Source organism: Sarcophilus harrisii, chromosome 1 (genome assembly GCF_902635505.1).
Source record: "Sarcophilus harrisii chromosome 1, mSarHar1.11, whole genome shotgun sequence".
In the NCBI taxonomy this organism is placed as follows: domain Eukaryota; kingdom Metazoa; phylum Chordata; class Mammalia; order Dasyuromorphia; family Dasyuridae; genus Sarcophilus; species Sarcophilus harrisii.
In genome coordinates, this window is record NC_045426.1 from 170,794,040 (window position 1) to 170,818,200 (window position 24,161).

Consider the following 24,161-nt stretch of genomic DNA (forward strand, 5'->3'; position numbering starts at 1 on the left):
AATCTAAAATTGCTTCAACATTATACTAATAGCTAAAGGGCCAATTTTAGGAAAATATAGGAACAAACCAGCCTTCAGTTCAAGGGACTTTTTGGAAACTCTCTAGATTCTAAGATTTGCCACAAGAGGCTGAAAAGGGGAAAAGAGTTCTAGGGGGAAAGAAAAAGAACAAACATAAGAACAAAAGTATTATGAAGAATTTTTTTTTTTAAATTGTTCAATGTAGAATTTTATTTTTAAAAAGTTTAATCACATGTTATTATGTTGTAAAGTTACTGGGTTGTTTTGTTTTGTTTTTTCATTTTCTTATGAGGGTTACAAATTGTGTAATAATATAATTTTTAAAGAGCATCTATTTAAATATGAGATTATTTTTTTTTAATTCTAACTTTTTTTTATTATACCTTTTTATTTACAAGATACATGCATGGGTAATTTTTCAGCATTGACCCTTGCAAAATTTTCTGTTCCAACTTTTCCCCTCCTTCCCCTACCCCCTTCCCTAGATGGCAGGTAGATCAATACATGTTAAATATGTTAAAGTATATGTTAAACACAATATATGTATACATATCCATATAGTTATTTTGCTGCACAAGAAAAATCAGACTTAGAAATTAAACTGAGAAGGAAATCAAAAATGCAAGTGGACAAAAACAGAGGAAGTGGAAATGCTATGTTGTGGTTCACACTCATTTCCCAGAGTTCTTTCGCTGGGTATAGCTGGGTCTCTTCATTATTGAATAAATGGAACTGATTTGGTTTATCTCATTGTTGAAGAGAGCCATGACCATAAGAATTGATCATCATATAGTATTGTTGTTGAAGTATATAATGATCTCCTTGTCTTGCTCATTTCACTCAGCATCAGGAAATCTTAAGAGCCCAGAAAAAAACTTAAAGGGATTTCAAAATTCATTCTCTGTTGTTATGGGAGTCATCTGCTAGTGGTTGCTTCCTTTCATGTGAGAGGATGATAAGGATACAAGGAGACTGAGAGGTAGTTGCATTCTCTGACCTCCCTTCTCTTCCCTCTTGTCTCATTTATTTCATTTTCAATTCACAAGTAGCTTCTTTAATAAAAGCTGCTTTGCAATTCCTTCAAGTGTGTTATGATTCACAGCTGTGGGGGCTTTGGGAGAACCAATCTGATCCTTAATAGTATAGTCCCTTTAACACTTTACAGGCTTTCTAGGTTTCGCCCTTAGACGTGATCCTTAACACTGTGTCCAAAAATAAATCTCAGTGAAAAAGTTCATTACAGATATGTCAAGCAGTTCTAATTTATGCAAGGTCACTTTTAAGGAAAAAAAGACTCACTCCAAAGTTTTGTAATGTTTTCTTAGCTATCAATAAAAAGATGATCTAGTAAAACTAGATTCTAGCTGAAAACTTTTAAGTGAACTCCTAGTTTACCTTTTTCTCTTGGCCTTGAAGAGAATGTCTTCTATGGTAGCTTTAAGTGATCCAGACTCATCTTCTTTAAGAATTTCCCTAAAAGTAGTGATTATTTGAGGGGGGAAAAAAAGAGAGAGTAAGAAAAAAAAAGTTGAAAAAAACAACAAATGCTTAAAAAAAAAAAAAGCAGTCAATATTATATTTACCATGTTCTTTCATAGCCCCCTTCCCAGCGTTTTGTTTTTTCGGGTTCTTCATCCATTTTCCCCTTTGGTAGCTCCAATTATCAAGAAGTAAACACCCTGTAAGACAAAAACATTCAATTTTTATTAAATTTTTGATATCTCAACAGTATTTATCATCAAGTATATCCACATGAGGGCAGCTGGTAGAGCACTGGCCCTGAATTCAGGAGGACTTGAGTTCCAAGCTGATCTCAGACACTTAATATTTTCTAGACCTTGGGCAAGTCACTTAACTCCAATTGCCTCAGAACAATATCATCATCATCATCAAGTATATCCACATAAAAAAGATATTAACAAGAAAAAAAACCCAATAATTCATATTTAACTTGAGAAAATTGAGGCCATTTGAGAGGCCAGCTCTCTTCTTTTATAGCTCAAAAGCTTCTCTATTTTCATTTTCTTCAATCTGCTTTCAGTAGGGGCTCTTCTTTTGTGTTATTGATCCTATCTCCTACTATGTTCATCACCAACTTTCTCTCAAGCTTATTAAATTTCCTTTTCTCTCTAGCTACAAACCTGCTCAAGTTTTCTGTTGGGGGAAAAAAACCCAAAAATCTTCCCTCCACTCTTCCATATTCTCATGCTATCATTCTCTTCTTCTCCTTCAAGCCAAACTTCCAGATTACAGAATTAGAGGCCACATAGGCAAGAGGTGTTTAAGCTGGGGGAGGGGGGGAGGGGGAAAGAGGGGGTGTCCATGAATACATTTCAAGGTGACAGATTCAGGGACAAGGCATATAGGGGAAAAGGAGTCAAGAGGAAGAAATGATATCTTTACTTCAATATAACTGGTTGCCTTTGTAGACTTATGGATTTTATTTTAAGCCTTTAGAAATATTATTAATTTTTTCCCCTGAGACAATTGGGATTAAGTGACTTATCTAGGGTCCCGCAGCTAGGAAGTATTAGGTGTCTGAGATCACATTTGAACTCAGGTCCTCTTGACTTTAGGGCTGGTGCTCTATCCACTATGCCATCTAGCTATCCCCAGAAATATTTTGAGAAGTTCATGACACAAAAAAGGTTAAAATTCCCTATCTAGGCCAACTTTATGTCATAGATGAGAAAAATGTAGTCCTAAGAGTTTAAAGACTTGCTCAAATTCACACAAATAAGTTACAGTTACGACTGAAACACAGGTCTTGACTCTAAATTGCAAGTTCTTTTCAAATGATGCTAATAAAGTACATTATATATACAATGCTTTCATTTCCTCATTATTTTTCATTCACTTGACAAATGAGTTCTATTAGGAAAATTGTATTCTTTCCTCTACTCCTTTCTTCTTCAGGCTACTTTCCTCCTTCATGTCTTTGTATTATTTGATAGTGTTGACCACAAACTACTTCTCAGTTTTTTCCTTTTAAGTCTCCAGTTGTTCTTCTCTCTATCCTGAATAAACACAGATATGCTCTAGAGCGATGTCCTTGAACTTTTCTTGTGGTGATCTAATCTAGTGTAATGGTTTCAATTATCATCTCTATGTAGACAACTCCCAGATCTGTATCTTCATTTCTAAATACCTATTAAACATCTTCAGCAATGCAACCATGAAACTCAGTATGTTCAAAGCAGAATTTAATCATCTTTGTTCCATACCTGCCCCTCTAAAAAAAGAGATAAGAAGGAAAGCCAGACACAAGCAAACCAGTTTTGAAAATTACATGTTGAATTTATTATATACTTAAAAATGAAAAGAAAGCTTTGCATAATAAACTCAACATTTTTTGTCCAATCCATTTCTTCCACTTTTATATATATATATATATATATATATATATATATATATATATATCACACTTACATGGAACTGATCGTTTTCATTTGGTGTTTACAGTCTAGATTTTTAAAAGTTTAAGAAAAAAGGTTAAAAGAAAAACCACCTTGCCCCTTTCCTACTTGCCCGACTGAAAACTTGGGACTGATCTTTGCCTCTTCACTCTTCTACCACCTCTACATAGAATCAATTGCCAAAGTCCTGTTTTCAGTTTTTCTCTCATAATTAAATTCTCTCTTGGCTATTGTCTGCTTCTCTTATAACATATCTCTACACATCACTGCCAAAGCAATTTTCCTAATGTATATGTCTTCCCTAAAACCTTCAACCACTCCCCTGTGACTAACATGAGCTGCATTGGTTTGTAACATAAACCTCATTATATATCTATAAAGTATACAAAATGATTATTAGCAACAGAACATTCAGCAGGGAAACAGAAAACAAATTTGCAGAAAACTTGATGTGTGATTCAAATTGGCCAATTCATCTCAAAAGTGTTTTACAAATCAAATAGGAAGGACAATAAACGAAAAGTACGTAACATTCTTGGAAACATTCTTGCAGAAAACGATTTTCATTACCGAGAGTAAAATCATCATATTTGTAATCAATCATAAGATAAGGAAGTGGAAATAGCTGTCATTAAGATGAAAATTGGATCAATCAATATGTCTATGTCATAGAAGAAATCCATGCCAGAGATAATACAATCTAAAAAGCCAATGAATTATCAAGATATGTGAATAGTAAAGAAATAAAGAAAAAAAGACACAATGGGCAATATTACCATAAAAAGACATTCAAGAGGACATCAGTAACCTCTCCACAGGATTTTAGGAAAATCATTTACCTAAACATTACAGTATCCTTGATAAATATTTTAAAAAACCAAATCACTATTGATCAGAGAAATGCAAATTAAGACAACTCTGAGATACCACTACACACCTGTCAGATTGACTAAGACGACAGGAAAAAATAATGACGAATGTTGGAGAGGATGCAGGAAAACTGGGACACTGATGCATCGTTGGTGGAGTTATGAACGAATCCAACCATTCTGGAGAACAATCTGGAATTATGCCCAAAAAGTTATCAAACTGTGCATACCCTTTGATCCAGCAGTGTTACTACTGGGCTTGTATCCCAAAGAGATCTTAAAGAAGGGAAAGGGACCTGTATGTGCACGAATGTTTGTGGTAGCCCTGTTTGTAGTGGCTAGAAACTGGAAACTGAATGGATGCCCATCAACTGGAGAATGGTTGGGTAAATTGTGGTATATGAATGTTATGGAATATTATTAAATGTTATGTAAGAAATGACCAGCAGGATGAACACAGAGAGGCTTGGAGAGACTTACACGAACTGATGCTGAGTGAAATGAGCAGACCCAGGAGATCATTATATACTTCAACAACAATACTGTATGAAGATGTATTCTGATGGAAGTGGATTTCTTTGACAAAGAGACCTAACTCAGTTTCAATTGATCAATGATGGACAGAAGCACCCAAAGAAAGAACACTGGGAAATGAATGTAAACTGTTTGCATTTTTGTTTTTCTTCCTGGGTTATTTCTACCTTCTGAATTCAATTCTCCTTGAGCAACAAGAAAACTGTTCAGTTCTGCACACATATATTGTATCTAGGATATACTATAACATATTTAACATATATAGGATTTCATGCCATCTAGGGGAGGGGATAGAGGGAGAGAGGGGAAAAATCAGAACAGAAGTGAGTGCAAGGGATAATGTTGTAAAAAATTACCTTGGCATGGGTTCTGTCAATAAAAAGTTATTATAATTTAAAAAATATATATATATATATTTTTTTAAAAGACATGTTTTTGCCACAATTTTCTACATCTCCACTTTTACAGAAATTAACAGAAAAGTATATGCAATATAGGCTCTTTATTATTTAAAAAAAACCTGACTCACTACAGAAAAATGCAGTTTTACTTAAAAGACTCTTCTTTAACAAATTGTCTCCTAGGCAAACAATTAATCTTAAAATTCAGTATCAATCCAATTAAACTGAAATTTTAAAATGAATATAATATAGAGGACAATAGAAAAGAAATTGAGTGGGGTCCCCAGGTTGGACAAATTGGTAACATCAGGGAAATATATGATGGGAAGAGAAAAATGGCTGCTCCTATTACCTGGTGAGAGAGTAAAGAATGCTGGAATGGAAATTGGAGTGTTCATTCTACTTTTATCTCTGAAAGATCAGAAGAAATCAAAGTTTCTAGCTTACTAGGTGGAACTTCAAAGTGGAATTTATGTTAGGACATGAGTAAGAATTTCCTCCAAAATAGGCAGGGAAAGAATTTAATCTACATCTTGGAAAAGGCACCCAAATCATAAGAATATAAAGTCATATAAGAACCTGAATAATGAGTTAAGTGCTTGAGTGCTAAATTACCTGCAAAAAACACTTGATTTCACATAAACACCAAACATTGATATTTTATTTATACTTAGCTCCAATAACATATGCAGGGGAAATTAGGAATAAGGTTCTACATTTGCTGTACTAAAATCAAAATGAAAAAATACTGAAACAAATTGAACATGGAACCAGAGCCAAGGTCTACATTTCCAAGGCTTCAACCAGACTTTAAATATTAGAAGACTGAGAAACACTATCAACTAATTGTCACAGGGGGTGGAAAGAGGAGGGGAGACTGACAATAGTATTCCTGGTCAAGAAATGACTTAGTTAGAAGGCAGCCTCTAGGAAATTTATGTGGATTCTCCAAATAGGATTCTCTAAGAACTACACAGACTGAAAAGGAATGTACAAGAACAGGATGTGACCTGTACCAAAGAAATTTTGTAAAGAGAATCAGCTAGATGGCCCATTGGACAGAGTACCCAGGCCTGGAGTCAGGAATGCTCATCTTCCTGAATGCAAATCTGGGCTCACAATTAATAGCTGTATGACCTCAGGCAAATCACTTAATCCTGTTTGCCTACATTTCCTCATTTGTAAAAAGAGCTGGGAAAAAAAATGGCAAACCATTCCTTGTAAATTTGTCGATGGAGTTATTTAGAGTCAGAAATGATTAAACAACCAGGAGAATAGCATGATCCTCCTAAATATATGTTAAGAAGTTTTTGTGAAAGCAACACCTTACATGATGTTATCCACAATACTTATTTAAAATTCACCAAGAAGCTGCTAATATCAAATCAATGCCAGTTTTCCTTTAACAAACAGAATCATATGGTTTGGTAAAAAGAGATAATTTATAGTTTTAAAACTGGAAAGGACCTTAACTGAAATGAATTCAATCCCCTTCTTTTACAGATTAGGAAACTATAGCCAAGAAAGGATAAATGCTTTGCTCAGTCACAACCAATGGCATACTCAACTTGATATAATAGGATTCTTTGGTCCCCTGATTGGTTGGGGGGTGGGGGATGGGGGGGGAAGAGGGCCGGTCAGGAAACACTAAATCTTTTGGCTTTGGAGTCTGTCTCAGGAAACTCAATCTATCTGATTCAGGAAACTCTTAAGCCACTCATTGCTAACTAAAGATATTGTCAGTAATAATCAAATTTTAGAAACCATCCTTAATTCATCTGGAGATTAATCCTTAGCCTCAGGTCATAGAATCAACAGGTCAAAGATAGACTCCTTAGCCTTAGGCTATGGGGAACTGCATAAAGCTGTTCTCTCAATTCTTTGCCACTTCTAATTTGAAATCTACTGCAGGGACAGGGACAGGCGCCTATGGAGCAGTTTTCTCCGTGGTCTCTGGCTCTGGGTGGGCAGCCTCCCTCCCTCTTAGACAATACCCAGGCAGAGGTACTCAGTGGAAAGCGGAATTGAAGACTGAAGGAAGAAGAGTCCTGATGGCTGGCAAAATACATTTTGGAAGATTTACATGTGTAATTGGAGGTATGCTTTCAGGAGTCTGGGGGTCCATTGGCTGGGTTGAGGGAGACCCCGAGGGATTAGCCCTCCTAAATTTGTTTTTGGTGGACCTGCCGTCGACCCCAATGAAAGGACTTCTTGAGTAGGCTCCCAGGTGACTGCGAGTGTGAGGGTAACCTCGAATGGGATAATAGTAATCCAAGAATTTGTGTCAGGATGATAGCTAGGTATAAAAGGAAAAAAGTTCCCAGGACTATTTGGATATATCAGACTTAAATCTGTATGTAAAAGGTGAAAATAGAGCTCTGCGTGTGTCTGTGTGTGTACGTTTGTTTGCTTTGCATTTTGTTTTCCGTGTTAAAAATTTAGCAAGCTTGTAATAGATAAGAATTCAGCCTCTGTGTTTCAGGCTTAGAAAAATATCAGGCTGAATTGTTGGAGTTGGAATTCATTCAGAGTAGTAATTCTTTCAGAGTGGCTTAGAATGTATTGGTCTTAGATCATAGTAAGGTAATTTGGGAGTTAATTTGGGCTTCTCAAGATTAGGATAGAGCAAGAAAGAAGTTTGAAAAAAAATTTTTTCTCTTTCTAGCCCTCTACCTCTGGCTGAGTGCAACAGCTTTGTGGGGAGAAGAAGGGAAAAGGGGGAGGAGGGGGAAAAGAGGAAAATAAAGACATAGATTGAAATGGATTTGAAAGTTTAGAAAGTTAAAAAAAAAATAGAAGACCAGTGTGACATCATTTAAAACTCCTGTAAGCAGGGGCCTATGATTTTGTTACAAAATTCTGGAATTTTGCCAGAAAACAATTGGTGCTTAACTCTTTCCTGGCTTACTAAAGAAAAGAAGTTTGAAGGGAATATCTAGGTATTCTCTGTGAAGGCAGAGAAATGACTAAACAGGCTTGGAAGTTTAGAGAAGCTCCGTTTGGATTCTGGGAGGAAAGAATTTCAAGCTGAAACAAACTTCTCTCCAGGCTATTCCTGAGGAAAAGCCCCTACTCTGTATGTTTTGTTGATTTAGAAGCTCTGTTAAGTTTTTAGAACAATGATTAAGAAATTTAGGAATTGGTTATTTTAATGTTGCAATTGTACTTAGTATAAAAATTTACTTGTGATTTTAAATTTTTTAACCTGTTGTACTAATTTGTAAGTAAATGGAACTTGGCTATTTTAAACTGACAAGAAAGTTTTTCTGTAAAAGAAGGTTTTCAAAGCTTGCTAGAGTAAAGGGCAATAAAACCTTATCTGCTATTTTAGGAATGGCAGGAAAAAAAGCAGCCCGTTTTAGTTAGAGAGGAAGGGAAAGAGCAATAAATTCAAGCTCGGCCTGGACAGATAAGAGATGCTAATTGCTGTCGGAAGAACACTCAAGCAGAAGAAAAAAAAAAACTGTATTTGGTTTGATTCAGTTTATTTGTTAACATAAGTTATGCTTTTACATGTGGGTTTTGTGGAATTATTTAGCTGTTCACCATAAGTTTTGAAAGGAGAGATGAGAAGGAATGCAGGAGATTTATGAAGGATTGGCTTGTAGGAACAAATTGAAAGCCTCAATGATTTCAAGAAGGAATTAGTTGGAAAAAGAAAGTAAATAAGCTGATTGTCTAAATCTTTAGAAGGATTCCTGTGTAGGAAATTGAGTGCCGGGAAGGGCAGCAGTGGAAAGAGGCCTTTGTTCCTGCTGCAGTTGCTTGGATTCTTCTGCCGAAGAAAGCAGTCTAATCTTTTAAAGAGACAGGCTGCTCTCATAGGGTGTTAATTGACTGAATATTTGTTCTTTGAAACATAATTGTTTTCTTGTTTAAGGAATATGATCATAAATGCGATCTATAATTTGAAAGGGTTATTTCAGGAAGTTTAATTGATGTTGTTAAGAACTTTTCAGATTCTTTTCTGGGAATGATGCCAATTATTTAAAGGGACTCCAAGGATAACAGTTTTTGCCTTTGTCCTTTTGAAAATGTTTTTGTTATGGACAATATGTAGTTTGGGATTTTTCTGTGTATTGGGTATTTTAAAAGCAAAATGACTGGTATAATATTCAATTTATGGAACATCTACTTGGGTATATAAGAATTATGTAAACATTCTGGGATAAATTTCTTACTGTTAAAAGTCTTACAATATGTAGATGATCCTCTTGTGACAGGAAGAAAAAAAAAGTGATCTTGTCCAAGTCACTATCAGTTTATCGAATTATTTAGGAGAACAGGGACTAAGAATTTCTCAAGACAAATTACAATTTGTGAAACATGAGGTAAAATATTTAGGTCATTGTATAAGTGAAGGGAAGAAGAAAAAAAGAAATTAGATCCTATAAATTACTTGAGGGAAAGAATGGAAACAGTAAAAGTAAGAGATTGGCACACAGGGTGTTGGTCACTGAAATTTTAAGCAATCTTATGTTCCCTAAAAGCATTGCAGTGATTCATGTGCAGGAGCACCAAAGAGATTTATTTGAGGCAAGGGGAAACTGCTTTGCAGATGAGGAGGTGAAATGGGCTGGAGAAGAGGAATCTGTAAGTACAGAGGAAATGATGGTGCTAATTCTGGCAGGAGGAAATGATGGTGCTAATTCTGGCATTTCCACCTCAAATGCCTCCACCTTCCCTTACCCCAGAAGAGAAGCAGGAAATCCAAAGCTTTGGCACTCAGGAGGATAAAGAGGGGCACTGGGTCCTCCCTGAGAGCAGAAAAGTACTGATCACAGCAGGTATGAGACATGTACTCCAACATTTACATCAGAGCAGTCATTGCGGTGTCCAAGACCTGTGTGACTGGTGCTGACTAAACTGGTGGCACTGGCTTGTACACAATAGTGGGCAACTTGTCAGTGGGTGTCCTGTTTGTCAAAAGATGAATAGGATGGCAAAACGACAAGTCCAAAAAGGAGGAAGGCCCTCTGGTATCAGGCCTTTCCAAAGCATACAGGTAGACTTTACCAAGCTGCCATCAGTGGGGCATCTCAAATACCTGTTGGTCATAGCGGACCATCTGACCTTATGGGTGGAGGCCTTTCCCCTTGCCCAAGCAACTGCCTGGGCAATCGTAAAAGTACTCCTTGAGCATATCATTCTGAGATATGGGCTGGTGGAGCAGGTAGATTCAGACCAAGGCACCCATTTCACGGGTATGATCCTCTGGATCTGTGGCCCAAGCTCTAGAAGTATCATGGGACTTACATACCCCATAGCATCCGCCCTCACCAGGTAAAGTGGAAAGAATGAATGAGGAAATTAAACAGCAACTGACTAAATTGGCATTAGAGACACAATTGCCCTGGACCAAGTGCCTTCCCGTTGCCTTATTAAGAATTAGAACAAAACCCCAAAGTAGGATTTCATCACCTTATGAATTACTGTATGTTCACCCTTATCCAAAAGGGATTCAAAATTCTTCCTTGGAGCCAATATTTGAAACCAAGAATTTGTTTTTAAGGAAATATGTCATGTCTTTATTGCAACATCTGAAAACTTTAGCACTAAAAGAGCTTATTGCTCAGATTCCTCCCTTAGGATTCACAGTGCATAAGTTCTAGCTTGGAGACTGGGTCCTGGTTCAGACGTGGAAGGAGGACAAAGCTGACCCTGATTTGGGAAGGACCGTTCCAGATCCTCTTGACATCAGATACAGCAGTGCGTACACAGGAAAGAGGATGGACTCAGCATACCAGAATTAAAGGACCGGAGGACGCTCCAAGGATGTGGACTCCCAAACTGAATCCAGAGAACAAGCTGAGACAAACATTGAAAAGGAACTGATGAACTGTGCATGTAAAATCTTGATAGTAGAATTGATCTGGGGTACCTTCTTGGGGCATTTGCCTAAATCAGACAAGTACAGGGCCATGGATGGGAGAGAGTAAGTGTGAATGTACTTTTACTCGTCGACCAGAGAGGGTAGATATCATAGATTGTAGTGAGCATAGAAACAGATGGAGCAAGTCAAATATTGTTTGTGATGACGGGCCACTGCTTAATTGTGTCCACCATCATTCATTAGGAGGTAATGAGGAATGTTTGAAGGAATTTAGAAAGAAGCCTACTTGTCAAACACCCTGTAATCTACTCAAACTGGTGATGCTAATGGGTGGGGGAGATGCCTGGCCCCTAGCACAGATTATTAAGGAATATGGACCATGGATCCAAGATGGTAGTTGGAGATATTGGACACCAATATATATATTAAACAGATTAATCCTACTGCAATCAATCTTAGAGGTAACAACTAACCAAACTGCTCAGGCCCTTGATCTATTAGCCAAACAAGGGAAACTGTTTTATAACATAGATTAGTTTTAGATTATCTGTTAGCAGAGGAAGGAAAGGTCTCTGAGAAACTAAACCTGTCCACTTATTGTATGCAAATTGATGACAATGGACCAATAGTAAAAATAATTACTAAGGGCATTCACAGAATAGTTCATGTGCCTATACAAGTTTGGAAATCTCCCTTTACAAATAGTTGGTGGTCTTAGTTTGATGGTAGCTGGTGGAAACAGCTCTTATGGTATGGACTTACTGAAATCAGTGGTATTATTGTTGTCACTGTGCTTACCCTGTATAATTACATTGGTAACAAGAACAGTTCAAAGACCACTATCAAAAATCTTACATACAGACGATGCCATTAAAATGATGATTTTACAGAAAGAAGGATGGCGGTAGCAGGGAATGATCCAGATGAGGAGATTAACAAGCAATGTGTAGAGTTGTTAATTGAATTTGACCACAATATTAGTTCTTCATGAGGAAATATATATAACAAGGGGGAATTGTGTGGAAAAGGGGAAGAACTTACAGATAAAGCACATATTGATCAGAGACTGCTAGCTACATTAATTGAAGCCTTAGAGGCCTCAGTTTCGGCTTCTCTGGAAGCATGTGATTTTAGATAAGGCTTGGACTACATTCCATTGTCCAAAGAAGAATACTGGTGAGGAAGCTGTACATCACTTTATCTACTACATTCCACTGACCAAATGGGGAAATAGAAACTTATGTGACCAATCACACCATATAGAGGGTGGGATTTTGGGGGGTTTTTGGCTGAAATGTATAAACACTGTGAGCATTCTCAAGGGAGTAGATCTTTCCTGCTGTGAACTTCGGCTCACAGACTGGTATGGGGTCCACTTCTCGAGATTCTAATAAATAATTCTGCTTTTTATGAGTGATCTCTGAGTAGTTAATTTGGGTAGGTGTTTTTGTCCCAAACACTACCAAGGCTTGGGACTGTCAGAAGCTTCACGCTCAGGAGACTTTCTTGACTACAGACACCTAGACTTGGAAGTTCTTGCACTTCTCAGCAGAAATATCTTTAACCAGGGGACATCTATCACCTATCATCCTCTCTGTGATGCGTGAAGAAGGTAGGTGCTATAGAACTAGGAAAATCTAAGGCTTGTGGCAAAAATGGGACAATCCGCCTCTCTCTCTATCCCTATGGATTCTCCCTTAGGCTGCCTCTTAAAAAAAAACAGATAAATTTGGCCTGAAAGATCTCAAAACTAAGAAATTTACTTTCTTTTGCAATACTGTCTACTTTATATCTTGGGGAACCAGGAAAAATGGCCCATTAATGGATCACTTAATTATAGCACTATCTAGAAGCTTGACTTGTTTTGCCACAGACAAGGCAAGTGGACTGAAGTTCCCTATGTCTAAGTCTTTATGGCCTTGTCTCAAAATCCTAAATTAAGACAGCACTGCAGAATGCTGCTGGTAAAATTTACTGGAGGAGAATTGAAAACTGACCTTCTAGATGACACCCTCCTTTCCACTCCAAGGACATGGAATTCCTCCTCTGCACCCCCCCACCCATGCAGTCCTTATAAGGAGGTCTGTGAATCCCTTCCAGGACTACCCCCTTATCAAAGACAAGACCTTATTCCAACAATATTTCTTCTACTCAGTCCCTGCCTTACTTCCTGAACCAGACTTCCCAATCCCCACTCCTCAGTTCGTCTCATATAAGGAGTAGGGCCCCTTTTTCTCCTCCTCAGGATCCAATTCAGTCAACCCTTCTAATCTCTGCCTACTGAAAGAAGTACCAGATTCTCAGGGAAGAACACTTAGGGTACAGGTGCCTTTTTTTTCTTTTTTCTTTTTTTTTTTTTTTTGTTATTAGAGCTTTTAATTTAGTAGTTATATGCATGGATAATTTTATAGCATTGACAATTGCCAAACTTTTTGTTCCAATTTTTCCCCTTCTTCCCCCCACCCCCTCCCCCAAATGGTAGGTTGGCAAATACATGTTAAATATGTTAAAGTATAAATTAAATACAAAATAAGTATACATGTCCAAACAGTTATTTTGCTGTACAAAAAGAATTGGACTTTTAAGTAGTGTACAATTAGCCTGTGAAGGAAATAAAAAATATAGACAAAAATAGAGATTGGGAATTCTATGTAATGGTTCTTAGTCATCTCCCAGAGTTCTTTTGCTGAGAGTAGCTGGTTCAATTCATTCCTGCTCCATTGGAACTGATTTAGTTCATCTCATTGCTGAAGATGGCCAGGTCCCCATCAGAATTGATCGTCATATAGTATTGTTGTTGAAGTATATAATGATCTCCTGGTTCTGCTCATTTCACTCAGCATCAGTTCATGTAAAGGCACTACAGGTGCCCTTTTCAATGTCAGACCTTTCCTAGATTAAAGAAAAACTTGGCTATTACTCTGAGGACCCTACTATATTGAGGGTTTAAAACCATTGCCCTCAATTTGATCTTTTCTGGGGAGATGTTACTATCATTATTTCCTCCTGTTGTATCACAGAGGAGAAAAAGAGAACCTGGGATGTGGCCCAAAAGTTTGGGGATGACATGGTTGCATTCTTCTCTTCTGTTAGATACCCTCTAAGGGCTATTGCTGTCCTTGCCTCAGACATTGGGTAGAACTACCACAAGGGAAGTAGTGATAGAGAATCAATCACCTTTTAACCTGACTCACGGAAGAGATGAAGAGGGGAATTAAAAAGCAGGTTAATTATGACAGCCTGAGGAGAATCGTGCCCTCTTTCAGGGCTGCCTTGTAGAGGCTCTAAGAAAATACACTAATCTGGACCCCACTTCTCCACTGGAACCACTGTCCTCAACATGCATTAAACAATCTGCCCCAGATATATGGAGGAAGCTACAGAATTTAGCCTTGGGCCCCCAAAACTCCCAGACTGAACTGTTAGAAACAGTGTTTGGAGTCTTTAATAATAGGAACCCAAATTGCAGCAGAAGAGGAAGACTGCAGGGTCAGAGCAAGAAACAAAGAACAGGCTCAAATTCTGGATGCTGACATATCAGGAAACATAGGGGTTTGTGCTTTAGACGTCGAGGCCAGGACCACTAGACCACTAGGCTCAAAACTCTCCTTGGCCCTGCCTTCATTTCTCGGGTAACCCAGAATGTGGCTGAGGCACTTAAAATCACTTACCACCTTCACTCTGCCTGGTGTTCTTAGGCTTTTGGGAAGGTGGAGAAAATGAATCACACCCTCAAGTGAGTCCTTACTAAATTGTGCTTAGAGACTTGAGAGGATTGGGTGAAGAATCTCCCATTAAGGCTTCTTGGTACTTGTACTTCCAGAGAACATTAAGCTGAGCCCCTTTGAACCTCTGATATCTTTGTAGATCCAGAAGAGCATCTGGTCACTCAGTATGCCACACAGCTAAGTGCAGAAGGCCCTTTCTGAATATGCAAATGAGTATTTCCCTAAACTTACAGATGCTCATACTCAAACTCCCTTCCCTGTAAATCCAGGGAACATGATACACTTGAAATCTTGGAAGCCTCAAGGTGCTGACTCTCTGGGTATAAAGTAGAAAGCAACATATCAGGTCATTCTGACCACTCCAATATCAGTCAAATTGGACTCCAGGTTCCCCAGCTGCACTCATTTCTGGGATTAAAAATGCTGCTTCTGTTATTTCTCCCTCAGATATTTCTGAATATTCCTGTGAACCCATAGAGGATCTGAAGCTACTTTTCCACAGGACCCCTAAAAATGCTCTGGAAAAAGAAGGGTGAATTTGTGTCCTTCTTTCTTGCTATTTTCCACTCCAAGGAGGAGAACTTTGCTCTTACTGTTTTCTCTCCAGCTTTCTTGGGGAGATAACTCCAACTCCTTAGTCTTTAGTCCGGCTAAGGAACTCCGTGGGCACTGGGGGCATTCAGGATTGTTGGGTAGGTTAGGGTTAGCATCCTCACACAGATGGGACCCGATGCTTTATTTGCAAAGGGCCCACTCCCAAATGTCATCATCTCCACCCTGGATGCCATCCCATTTTTAACCTATTTTGTGAGATTTGTTTCCTCCAGGCTCCAAGGTATAAACTTCCAACTACTCCTTCAGTCTGAAGATCACGGGCCGGCTGACTGACTCCTTTGCCCAACACCCCCTAGATGTTGCTGCTGACACCTTCAGATCTCGCACTTCCCCTCCAGGCCTGAACCCCCACTGAACACAGGGACAGCTCTACGCTCTTTGTCAGTTTAAAGCAGCTCCAGAAAATGAGACCTCCCAAATGAATTTGGGGGTGACTGCTCGAAGGGAGAAAATGGATCCTTTAGTCTCTGATTTTCAGGAAAGCCAAGAAAGCCAGGAAACTTCTGGCTTTGGAGTCTGACTTTCCTGAGACACTTGTTAGGTCCCTCAACAAACTCAAATGTTTTCCAACTCCCGACACCACACTCTATTAGGGATCATCTTCCAAATCCCCCTCATTTCGCAAGACGAGTAAGATGAGGATCAGGGAGGTTAAATGACCAGCCTAGAGTTCAGTGGTCCAGAGCTGAAACCTTCTTCTTTCTATTCACGTCAGGGCCATTTCCAATCCACGACACTAGAAAAATTCTTACGCATCAAATAATCAAAAGTTCTCCTTCTTGGAGTCCCAACCCCAACCTCTGTCATGTGGTTTGGGGCAAGAGCTGACAGACAGGAAGAAAAGGTTTACAACAGTTTACAATAATAATACTAATTGGCTTTAACAGCAGCAAAGCTCAGCATCGAGAGAACCTAGTGAAGGAGCATATCAGTGTGCGCATGCGCCCGCACCATCCTTATTCCCAGTTTACAGAGGAGAAAACTGAGGCTGAGAGGGTTAAGCGATATACCTGTGGGCGCACCGCTCCTGGCTTCCAAGCCCATTCATTCGCCATCCACAATGCATACTTATTAGGAGCCTGGGGTCAGAGGCCAACGCTCTTCACCACCCTTATTGGGGATTCTGCCCCAGGTCGTTTTCCTCAGATTTAAACGGCTTCGACTCGCTCTTCTCCAAGCCATACCCCTCTCGGTTCCCGTAGGCGCGCCCCTCCCCCTTCCCTCCTGCTTAATAAGCCTCCCAACCCCCCAACGCGGGGCAGGGCCCTCCCCCTTCTCGACAGGGCAGCCTGCTCCCAGACGCCCCATCCGCTTCCCTCCTAGGGGAATCTCGTTCCTCTCCCCTCAAAGAGCTCCCCAGGCGAACTACTCACCGCGGCCCCCCGGGAAGTGACGGGGCCCGGCACCCACTGACGGCTGCAGCAGCCCCCGAGTACCGCTGAGCGCGCGCCCAGTGCGCATGGCGCGCGGCGCTCCGCCCAAACCTTCCCCCGCAAGCCGGGAGCGCCGCTCCGGCGGAGAAACGTTCCGGCGGCGCGGAGAGGCTTCGGAACGCGAAGCGTCCGCCCGCCGCCGGGCGGCGCGCGAGGCTGAGCCACGCTGGGCTCTTGGAGGCGCTTCAGCGGGGAGAGGATGCAGCGGGGCTCCCGGAGAAGCTGGATCGCCGAAAGCCGGGGATTGGCTTGCAAATGTCGTGCGGTAACTGATTGTGGCGAGGTTTGCAAAACGCTTTCCAGCTACGGCTCATTATTGTTCGGTAGCGTCTGGTTTTTCATGACCCCTTTTTGACCTGACCCTCAATTTGCAGACGAGGAAACTGACACAAATGGGGTTAAATGATATACCAAAGGTCATACAGCGTTTAAAAAAAAAAAAAAAAAAAAAAAAAAAAAAAAAGCCTTGGTTTTCTCACTTTGACCGAAAAGGAAACGGAAATAGCCGGTAAATGCTGGAGACTTCATTTGAACTCAGCGCTCTTCCCTGAGCATCCTACCTGCAAGATCGAGCAAACCTGGGACTTGCCAGTGGGACGGCTCTGGACCTTGGGAACTGTTTTCATTTTATTTTCAAATGATGGCTGCTCCAGACTAGGAGCAGAGCTCACCCACTCCCCTGCCCCCAAGGGGGGAAATTGATTACAGGAAGCAGAACTGTTTTGACTTTGAGCCAGGCTCATCCTTGATCATGATTGCAGGGGGGGGGGGGGGGGCGGCAAGGAACTAGTCCAGGAGAACACCCACAATCGAACGTTTGACATACTTCAGACTGGAGTCCCACAGGGCAAGGACTATGTGAGAACCTGCAAGACTGGGAACTTGGCTTGCTTCTTTGTGACTTTAGGCAAGTCGCTTAACCATTCTGATCCTGGGTTTATAGTCAAAAAGGGGGCTAATTAACCTGCCCGGTGCCCAAGATCTAAGCTCAAAAGCAGCCTTGCTGCTTTTAATTACTTACTAGCTGTGTGTCCCTGGTCAAATATCTTAGTTTCTGTCTGCGTCAGTTTCCTCAACTGTAAAATGAGAATCATTATAGCATTTTCCAGAGCTGTTGTGAGGATCAAATGAGATAATTAATTATAAAGCGCTTAGCACAGTGCTGTTGTTTGTTCTTCATTGTCAAAGAGGACTACGACTTCAGGGAAGTGATGCCATGAGATGCAAGTGAATTGGATTTAAGGGAGAGCTGTGCAAGGTCACCTACCTCACTTTGCCCTCCACAGTCACCCTCTCAATTAAAACCTTTTATCTGTGTGGAAGCTATTGAGAGAATGCTCTCTCTTGAGAGGTCCCTTGAATCTGGTGCCAGAATTAAGATAAAAAGGTTCCTAAAATCCTTTCTTTTTAAATATGTGTGTGTGTTTATTTATTTTTAAGACACATTGCTTGAACTGAACCAGCTACACCCAGCGAAAGAACTCTGGGAGATGACTAAAAACCATTACATTGAATTCCCAATCCCTATATTTTTGCCCACCTGCATTTTTTATTTCCTTCACAAGATAATTGTACAATATTTCAGAGTCTGATTCTTTTTGTACAGCAAAATAACATTTTGGTCATGTATACTTATTGTGTATCTAATTTATATTTTAATGTACTTAACATCTACTGGTCATCCTGCCATTTGGGGGAGAGGGTGGGGGGTAAGAGGTGAAAAATTGGAACAAGAGGTTTGGCAATTGTCAATGCTGTAAAGTTACCCATATATATATATAACTTGTAAATAAAAAGCTATTAAATAAAAAAAAAATAAAATAAATATATAAATAAATAAATAACTAAAAATAAATTTTAAAAAATACACATTGCTTTACATATCTTGGGAAAGAAAAATCAGAGCAAAAGGGAAAAACCATAGGAGAGGGAAAAAAAAAAACCAGAAAAAAGAAGTGAGCATAGCATATGTGAATTTACATTCAATCTCCATAATTCTTTTCTGGATGCAGATGACATTTTCTATCCAAAGTCTATTAGAATTGCCTTGGACCACTTTAACTGCTGAGAAGAACCAAGTCTTCCATAGTTCATCATCCAACGTTCTTGCTGTAATTGTGTACAAATGTAGTCTTGATTCTTGCTCAGCATCAGTGGAAAGATTTACAGGCCTTTCAGTTGGAGAATGGCTGAATAAATTGTGGTATATGAAAATTATGGAATATTACTGTTCTGTAAGAAATGACCAACAGGATGATTTCAGAAAGGCCTGGAGAGACTTACACGAACTGATGCTGAGTGAAATGAGCAGGACCAGGAGATCATTATATACTTCAACAACAATACTAGATGATGACCAGTTCTGATGGATCAGGCCATCCTCAGCAACAAGATCAACCAAATCATTTCTAATGGAGCAGTAATGAACTGAACTAGCTATGCCCAGTGAAAGAACTCTGGGAGATGACTAAAAACCATTACATTGAATTCCCAATCCCTATATTTATGCACACCTGCATTTTTGATTTCCTTCACAAGCTAATTGTACAATAATTCAGAGTCTGATTCTTTTTGTACAGCAAAATAATGTTTTGGTCATGTATACTTATTGTGTATCTAACTTATATTTTAATATATTTAACATCTACTGGTCATCCTGCCATTTAGGGGGGGTTGGGGGGTAAGAGGTGAAAAATTGGAACAAGAGGTTTGGCAATTGTTAATGCTGTAAAGTTACCCATGTATATATCCTGTAAATAAAAGGCTATTAAATAAAAAAAAATAATAAAAAAAAAGATTTACAGGCCTTTCTAAAATGAGCTTGTTCATTATTTTTTATAGAACAATAATATTTCATTCCCTTCATATACCATGACTTGTTCAGCCATTCCCTAATTGATGGATGTAATATTCTGGTTAGTTTTTTGGAGGTCATCTTTACAGCAGAGTAATCACCACCAGAATATCCAGCCATAAAGTCAAAATCTTTATTGTCTCCTTGCCTGGGGCCTGAGCTAGCTGTCTGGAGGCCCTGGAGACAGGCTTTAGTCTCAGTGGGGGAAGCAAGAGAGCCATCATGAGACTGCTGAAGATGGAATGTCTGTTTGTCTGTCTGTCTCTCTCTCTCTCAGTCTGTCTGAGTCCAAGAGCTTGAGCTCCAGCCTCCAGTCCTCTACCTTCTCGGAATCTGTTGCTGGCTGAATTTGTCCCCAGTTTATATGCTCTATTACAATTACATCATTACAGTATACTGAGTATAAACCAATCATTATATCACTAGGCAATCAATCATACTGAACTAGAGAACTCACATGCTAAACTAGATAACCATTGTTTTATCAATTCCACTGAGTGGAATTAAACACCTTGTTTAAATCAATATATTGAGCCTTAAGTATATTTCAAAGTTCTACCCTTTATAGATGGGCATCTACTAATTTTCCAGTTCTTTGTTACTACAAAAAGAGTGTTGTGCCAGTTCTCTTAATGTCCTGACCCAGTTTGCGTAATTGCCCTATTCAGTTACTCTGCCTCTTTATAACCATTCCCTCTTAATGTTTGATAGGATAAAGGTCTTGTATCTTAGATCTCAAACTATAATTATGCCCTCTTTATCTTTGATGGAATAAAGGTCTTTATCCCTTTTAGATATCTTTAGAACATCAGGAACCTCTCCAGTACCTCCCATTATGTCATCCTATGCGCCTCCCCCCATTAGGTCATTCCTATCCAGGTACCTCCCCCATTATGTCATTGTTCTTATCCTATAAAAGATTCTTGTATCTGATATTCACTGCTGGATTCTTTGAGGCAATAGTCTCATTCAGTCCTGAGACCAAACCATGGACCCATTTGGTCCCAGTAAATCTCTCCCATTAAATAAATTATTAAATTGTTCTCTAATCTCTATCTTGCTCAGTTTCTCCAGCATTACAAGAGCAGCTACATTTGTGCACACATGAGTCCTTTTTCCTCCTTTAAGATTTCCTTGGGATACACACCCAATAATGACACTGCTGGGTCAAAGAGTATGAACAGTTTTATATCCCTTTGGGCATAGTTCCAAATTGTTCTCCAGAATGATTGAATAATTTCATAACTCCACCAACAATGGTGTTCCAGCTTTCCCACATCCTCTCCATCATTTATCTGAAAATTGTCTGTTCATATCCTTTGAATAGTTTCTGAGCTCTTTAACCACAAAAGCAGTATTACAAATAATAATATTTAGCACAGTGCCCTGAACATTAGTGAGTCAAGAAGCATTCTTAAGTGCCTACTATATGTCAGTCACTTTACTTGATGACAAGGAATCAAATACAAAATTGAGATAATTTGCTCTAAAGAAGTTTATATGATACTAGGGAGCTAGATGGTGTAGTGGACAGATTGTCAAGCCCAGGCAATAAGACAATATATATATCTCTGACAATAGCTTTGTGATGCTGAGCAAGTCACTTAACCTTGTATGTCAGTTCTTCATCTGTAAAATGAGCTGGGGAAGGATATGGCAAACCATTCTAGTGTCTTTGCCAAGAAAACCTTAAATGGAGTCACAAAGACTTAGACACAACTGAAGAACAAGGATCTACATGCTCGGTTAAATAAATATAAGATACTATAAGTAAACATAGGATAGATAGATAGATATAAACTAACATGAAATGATGGGGATTAGGTGGGGCACAATTGAGAAAATAAGGAAATGCCTCTAAATGAAATGAAGTTAAACTCCAGTTAAATCTTAAAGAGAACTAGAAGTTTTCTTCTAGTTTTTTGAAGTAATGGGGGTCACATAGCTAATAAATATTTTTGGTCAAATTTGAACTCAGATCCTCCCAATATGACTGGTGTTTTATTCACTGAGCCACTTAATAGTCCTGAGAGTTAGCAGTTTTAAGAGACCAATATGGAGAGAAAGCTTTCTAGACCTCTGCAGCCTGTGCAAAGGCAGGGGAACAATCACTAAGAAATTATTTTATGCTATATTGTATTTTTACTTAATTTGTCAAACATTTCTCAATTACATTTTATTTTTTCCTTTTTTTAAAAAACAGTACTTTATTTTCCCAAATACATGTAAAAATAGTTTTATTTTTTAAGACTTTGTGTTGCAAATTTTTCTCCCTTCCTACCTTACCTCCCCCTTTCCCAAGACAACAAGCAATCTAATATAGGTTAAATATGTGCAGTCCTTTTAAACATATTTCCATATTTGTTGTATTTGCAAGAAAAACCAAATCAAAACAGAAAAAACCATGAAAAAGAAAAACAAAAAAGCACAAGATGAAAAAACTCTGCTTTGATCTTCATTCAGTCTTCCCAGTTCTCTCTCTGGATGCAAATGGCATTTTCCATCCTGAGTCTATTAGAATTGCCTTAAATCAACTCATTGTTGAGAAGAGCCAAGTGTGGATAACATTCTTTCAAGGCGAAAAATAACTTCAAAGTCCAACGATGTCTTTTCCAGTTTGGTACCTTCCCTCAGAATCTCTCCAAGTTTATCTTGTCTTTCCATATTTGTTTTCATACAATCTTTTTCATTAGCTTCTGAGCTCCTGGAGAGCAAGGGGACTGGGTTTTGTTTGGTTGATTTTTTGCCTTTCTTTGTATTGCCAGTGCTTAGCACAGTGCATGGTGCATTTTGTTGTCAAGTACTTTTAGTAGCATCCCACTTTGTGATACTTTTTGGGCTTTTCTTGGCTTGGCCCATAATAGACACTTAATAACTGCTTGTTGACTGACTATCCAAACCAAATTTATAAATGAAGTTAAGTTAAAGACTAGCTATATAGCAAAGCTTACTTACCTTGGAATGCCAGATACCTCTCCCCACCCCTTCCTTGTGATCATCACCTCATGATCCAATACAAGCCTCACCTAGGAGGAAGTCCTTCCTGACTAACATTGTCTCACATCTGTCACTCCTAAGTAATTGTGCTTAAAATGGATAGGATCAAGTGATGAAAAATATGATTCAATCAAAAGGACTTTCAACTTGTGAAATGATTCAAAGTTTGGAAAAGAAAATATATTAGTACTTTATCCAAGAGACCCAGCCCAGGAAGTTGAGAAACTTCAGATCCCAGTGTCACAACAGCCACCACCCAAGTTCAGTCTTTCATGACAGCTGGACTATCAGTAATAGCCTCCTAAATGGTTACCCTACCTTGGGCTTCTCTCCAATCAATTATACAAACATCAAAGTTTTTGTTTTTGTTTTTATAAAATGCAGGTCTGAACATATTATTCCCCTCTTCAAGAAATTCCAGCGATTCCCTTTTTTTCTCCAGGAACAAATATAAATAAGTATGTTTAGATTTTAAAGTCCTTCACAATCTTGTCCCTTATATTATTCAGTAATTTCAATCATGTCCAATTCTTTTATGAGTCCATTTGGGATTTTCTTGGCATATTTACTGGAATGGTTTATGGTTTCCTTCTCTAGATCATTTTACAGATGAGGAAACTGAGGCAAATAGACTTAAGTGACTTGCACAGGGCCACACAACTAGTAAGGGTCTGAGGCCAGATTTTAACTTGGAACTTTTTGACTCCAGGCCCTGTGCTGTCTCCACTGGGCCATCTTGCCCCTTTTTACCTCTTTATTCTTCTTACACATCATTGCCTTCCATGAAACTGCTCACTATTTTATCTTCCTGCCATAATGGCCTCCTTGCAGATTCTACTAAAGGACACCATCTTTTCTTTCCATGCTGTTGCAGTGGCTACCCTTCTTCCCAGCACCACCCCTTGTTATCCCAAGTTTCCTTTGGTTCCCCCCAAATGCTAGTGCCTTGCCCTATGAGTTTGCCACATGTCCATTTTGTACAAATATTGCACGTTACACCCGTAGACATGTATCTCTTGTCATTATGCAATTTTCTTGAAGGTAAGGAATGTTTTTGTAGGATCATTACTTGGTACTGTGGCTGCTACATGGTAAATGCTTAATGAATGCTTGTCAATTGAATAATGATTTCACCATCTTCCCAATCATCTAACTTGAATACTCAGTCACCTTTGACTTTTCCTTCTTCCTCATTGCCAACATCCAGTCATTCTCAAAATAATCTTTCTAATGCACAGTTCTCTCCATTTACTTTTAAAACCTTCATTGGTTCACTCCCTATCACCTATAAAGTAAAACAGCAACTCCATTCTATCATTTTAAGGCTCTTTACACTCAGACACCAACTAATGATCCCAGTCCACCAGTTCTGTGCATAGACATATTTACTTGTTCAAAGTGTCCAGCACCCAGATAAATTCTCCATCATTCCTGCCAGTTCAGCAACTCAAATTAATACA

The 24,161-nt window shown here is 38.9% G+C and overlaps 1 protein-coding gene across 3 annotated transcripts in view; it reads right to left on the minus strand.

Annotated features, from left to right (window-relative positions):
• The window catches only part of GTF2H2 (general transcription factor IIH subunit 2), a 37,197-nt gene extending 20,303 nt beyond the window's left edge, over window positions 1–16,894 (minus strand). The window contains exons 1-3 of one of the 3 annotated variants that reach the window (XM_031966831.1): window positions 16,791–16,894; window positions 1,605–1,700; window positions 1,417–1,494 (exon numbers count right to left, since the gene is read on the minus strand). In XM_031966831.1, the coding sequence (XP_031822691.1) occupies window positions 1,417–1,494; window positions 1,605–1,660 (134 nt within the window). In that variant the 5' untranslated portion in view covers window positions 1,661–1,700; window positions 16,791–16,894. Of the gene's footprint in view, window positions 1–1,416; window positions 1,495–1,604; window positions 1,701–4,374; window positions 4,394–16,427; window positions 16,577–16,790 lie in introns of those variants that run through there. The other 2 variants (XM_031966835.1, XM_003762924.4) reach the window with 2 other exon arrangements.
• Between the last annotated feature and the right edge of the window lie 7,267 nt (window positions 16,895–24,161).